Source organism: Etheostoma spectabile, chromosome 2 (assembly GCF_008692095.1).
Source record: "Etheostoma spectabile isolate EspeVRDwgs_2016 chromosome 2, UIUC_Espe_1.0, whole genome shotgun sequence".
NCBI classification, from domain to species: domain Eukaryota; kingdom Metazoa; phylum Chordata; class Actinopteri; order Perciformes; family Percidae; genus Etheostoma; species Etheostoma spectabile.
The window spans coordinates 8,606,386-8,611,059 of NC_045734.1; the positions used below are offsets into that span (position 1 = coordinate 8,606,386).

At 38.3% G+C, this 4,674-nt stretch overlaps 1 protein-coding gene across 1 annotated transcript in view; it reads right to left on the bottom strand.

Annotated features, from left to right (window-relative positions):
• Nucleotides 1-2,301, bottom strand: part of rps3a (ribosomal protein S3A) — a 4,838-nt gene extending 2,537 nt beyond the window's left edge. The window contains exons 1-3 of the mRNA XM_032539180.1: nucleotides 2,099-2,301; nucleotides 1,353-1,456; nucleotides 940-1,127 (exon numbers count right to left, since the gene is read on the bottom strand). Coding sequence (XP_032395071.1) covers nucleotides 940-1,127; nucleotides 1,353-1,456; nucleotides 2,099-2,160 — 354 coding nt within the window. The 5' untranslated portion in view covers nucleotides 2,161-2,301. The remainder of the gene's footprint in view (nucleotides 1-939; nucleotides 1,128-1,352; nucleotides 1,457-2,098) is intronic.
• Nucleotides 2,302-4,674: the final 2,373 nt, after the last annotated feature.

Here is a 4,674-nt window from a genome sequence, read left to right on the forward strand (position 1 = left end):
GTCAGTGGTCACTGCTGTTAGAGAAACAGACGAGACTAAAGGTTTTGTTAACTGGTAAACCTCATGGTACATTCAGAGTTATTAGAAAAAACCCTTGTCTCATCATGGTCTTTAACTGCAATTTACTGGTGGAAGAAGTAACTGTCCCACTTTGTGCTGATCCAATCTGTCACCGAACTGTAAGTTTTATAAGGAAAATTATATTGTAAGCCATTATCTCATTGTTTCACTACCAAAATTTGGGGTATAGTTACATAAGTAATTGCTCCAAATATAAGTTAGGTTAAAAACATGGCAATCGTAATACCAACTTCAGCAACCAACAGCTATAAAGTGTGTACACTTACCATTTAACGCCTTGTAAATCAAACTAGTTTTAGAAAGCAAAATGTGATGGTTCTACAGAATGAATAATGCATGAACATGTGGCTTGGCCAACTATCCCCAGCGGTTTAAGATAAAAAACAGTTGAAAATCTGATCAGACCATTATTTTAAACAAATATTGTGTCACATTATTGATTTCTTTAGTGAGTAGCCATTTAATAGGCAGGAGAATGCAGAGCAAGCTGAATATTATTGCCCTTAAAACCAACCAGGGTGATTTTCTCTAGGCAACCTTAAATCAACCATCTGGTCCTTCTCTAGATATGCTTCATCAGTTGCATTCAGAAGCTCTTCGGTACCCGTTTTCTACCATTACCACTGTATTAGTTGATCAAGCACCTGAAGTAGACACTTTAAGCATACCCTGCTAAACTTGTCCAGGCAGTCCAAAGATTCAGACAACTGACCCTCCAGTTACAACCCAAACATTACCACTGCTTCTAGTATTAGCTTGTTGTAGCTCTACTCAGACATTTTTATTCAATTTAGTCGTCAATGGCTACAGTTCCATTTTTAGAAGTACACGCAAGTAGTAATAAACATGATCCATTACCTGCCATTTCTTGACCATGGAGCACATCTTGTCACGGGTCAGATCCATACCGTGGAAGTTGGTGAGGCAGTTCTTGCCCTGAACATCCTCAGTGATGAGTTTGAACTTGCGGAAGGCCACCTCGTCATTCTGTAGGTCAGCGAGGCTCACCTCGAACACACGTCCCTTCAGACCATCAGAGGCAATTCCTAAGTGGTTGTGAATTAAAACGTTCAAATTAGAAATCAAGTACTCGTGATTAAGATTTCTGGAATAACTGGACAATTGTATCATAATTTCAAGTATTTATTTCTTCACTATTAGTCTAATTCTGTCACTGACATGGTTTAAGCATGGTGCTTGCATCAGTGACAGTCTAATGTATGGAAGACTGTGGAATTATTGCACAGACACTTAGCACTATAAAGTCTTACTGGTTCCCTGAGTCCTGGTGACCAAGGTCTTGCCAAGATTGCGGATGTTGAACATGGCTGGTGCCTTGACATCATACCAGTCCTTCTTGGAAAAAGGGTCCACACTGCGAGAGAAAGACATTTAGAGCTTACTTGATGAACAGAAATAAGACTTGTAACGTTACAGTGAGCTCAAGAGCATACTCACTGTTAGCAAAGGCTAAGCACGCAATGTAAGGGACACTGCTCGGGTTAGCATGCACAATTGAGGATTTACCTCCATTTAATCTAGTCAATAGGATCTGCAATTTCCCAAACAACTTAGCCATACGATTTAGACACTTGCATTTACAATACCATTATTCTGATAAGGAATTTAGCTGTGGCGTTAGACTGCCGTGTTGATAGGTAGCTAACAGCTAACGTTAAGCTTGGCTAAATCCATGCTAACATATAACGTCAGTAACTTAACGCCTTTAATAAATAATGGCAATGGCGATAACTCCGCGGACAAACATTTGAGTGAATTTTTAAGCAAAGTCCCTTAGAGGAAATGCACACAAACCAAACAATACTAAAGCGCAGAGAAAAAGGGACAAGCATGTTACAACTCCATTCAGCGCCATAGAGGCCGGTGACGAGACTAGCACTGGCCCTGTGGCATCTACTTATAATCGGCTTCATCCTTCACATTTCTTACACCAAAGTGACACCAGTGTAAAGGGCAAAGCCTATTTTGTGTAACAGAGTGAGCATTTGCTACTTACATCTTCTTTTTGGCACCTTTTTTGCCGCCTTTGGTCAGCCTCTTATTCTTGCCGACTGCCATGTTGGCTACAGGGAGTGAAAGAGGAGGAAGGAAGAAATACCGCGAGAATTAAAGAGAACAACCTGGGTGATGAGATTTGTGTTTTCTCGCGAGCGCTTGTAGCTTCTTTGGCGTACTCTGCTGGCAAAAGGGTCATATTCTTGTAATGGTTTCTATAACTGTTTAACCAGTAAATAACTTTCTTTGTTGTGTTTGTGGATGCAAATAGATGGCCATTATCATTTTAATTTTGTGAGAAATACCTGATTCTGAAATTTTATCCAGTTACACAGTTGAACGACCCGCATTCCACAGTAAGTGATATTTTTAATTGAAAAAATAAGAAAAAAGACCCCTAATATTGGATAACCAGCCTACTCGCCATAAGAAACTGAACTGAGTTGGGAAATCAATTATTACGGATAAAAGAGAAAAATTTGCTTGTGTCTCCAGGTTTGGATTTTCTCTAAAGACAGTTTAAAATCTGAAATTAAACCACATAGACCCTAAAATAAGAATATGTAAAACATTTTAAATGTACAAGTTCAACATTATTCAGTGGATTCAATTTCAGTTTCAAAATTACTGTAGATATAGGCTTATATTTTTTCAATTGGCCTAAATATAGTAGGTTCAGAAAATTCCCAATTAAACCTTGCTTCAGTAGGCCTCTATCATGCGCACCAGTGCCACATATGGCCTATTGTGTTTAAATTGTATTTTAAAAATTAAGTTACCAGTAACAGTTTACTTGTTATATCAGGAAAAGCCACCACCCTGATCTCTGAACAGGCAGAACCTGTCTGGAAAAACGTCCTGTGGGTGTGTAGCTTGTTATTCACCCACACTGTAACTGTAACAAAGGGAAGAATTTAATCTGTTGGTAAAATGTTTGGTTTGGTTTAGTTTATTAGTTTATAATGCCGCGGACAGTCCCCCTTAATTCACTGTACAGTAAAACGAGCAGCTTTAGATTCTATGGCTAATTTGCAGCTGTAGTCCCCCGTCCCCTAGGCAATCCTAAAATACAAAGGTTAACAAATTAAAATGAATTACATTACATCTACAATGACAGCAGGCCTACGCAGTCTCCTTCTTCTCTATTCAAATGTCTTGTAAGCTGCTGGAAATTTAATTTCCTTGCGGGAGTCGTCCCAAAAGGATCAATAAAGAGAAGTCAATTCTAAGTTTAAAAAGGATGAAGACATAGAAACAAGTGGCACACAAACAAGCAAGCACAGATGACTGAAAAGGGTTAGCAGTCCATGCAGTAAAGAGAATAATAGTAATAATATATAATCAATTAAAAAATGTAATACAAAATGCACACTTGTAGTAGTCATCGTGTGAGTATAACTCTCAAGAGTAATACATGACTGTTGATCAGATCATTAGTGAAGTAAACACATTCCCATATCTAAACAAGTAACACAATTCTGGTAAATGCAGTGCCTCAGTTCATGCAAGAATATTTTGAAAAAGTCAATTTAAGAGGTTAAACTGTGTAGCTATTAGACAGAGTGCAGCAGAGACACCCATAACATATCCATCAAGATTATTCTTATTCTTCACTGTAGCTTGCCACTAGTAACATTTAATTTTATATAAATCAGAATCAGAATCAGAATCTGAATCCGCTTTATTGACCAGGTATGAAGACACATACGAGGAATTTTCCTTTGGAGCATAGTTGCTCACAATGTGCTTACACATTCAAAACAAACAACTCAACAAACAATATATACACACTACTATATATACTCTAAGCAGAAACAATGTAGAGAGATGAGTGCAATGAAGAGACCAATAAAATTATTTAAATGTGGAACATAGTGCAAAGGGTACTGGGATAAAAAGTATTAAGTTATTATATTACAATATGAACAGTAAATGTCTGTTGTATTGGTTGAACAAGCATCAACATTAAATTGATGGCTTGGAATTTTATTTTGTCATTATTAACGTGTTTAATGTAAATCTTGCAAGCTGGAATGACACAATCGGAAAGTAAAGGTCTTGGCAAGTTCAATCTCGTTGTTGACTGCACCACATCATTTGCACAAATGATAATCTTCTGCTCAAAGGGGGAGACTTTCGAACAGGGTGGCAGGAAGAGTGTAACAGATGATTTTAATAAAACTTGAATATGCCACTGAATGAGGAAGTGTCCATTTAATCAATTCAAAGGTCAGTAAAAGTCCTTATTTAAGGCGATCTACCTTTGGGCTCCAGTGAACTAGTCTGCTGATTTCAGGCCTTTACATCAGAGACTAGGCTTGCCTCTCTTGGGTGGTGCTGTTGGCGACAATGACTCCCAGGGTCCCTGACGGCTTAGCTACACTCTAATGGGAGGTCAGTAGTAACAGTGACGGCAGCAACAGCACTCCCAGTCGCTCAACCATCCTGCAGAGCAAACATGTAGTACCGTACTCTACATCCAGTATGAGCAGAGAAAGGAGAAAACACATGTGGACATTGTTTAATACATACGTACAGATTATAGCTTTACAGATTTAGTTGAATATTCCTTCATGC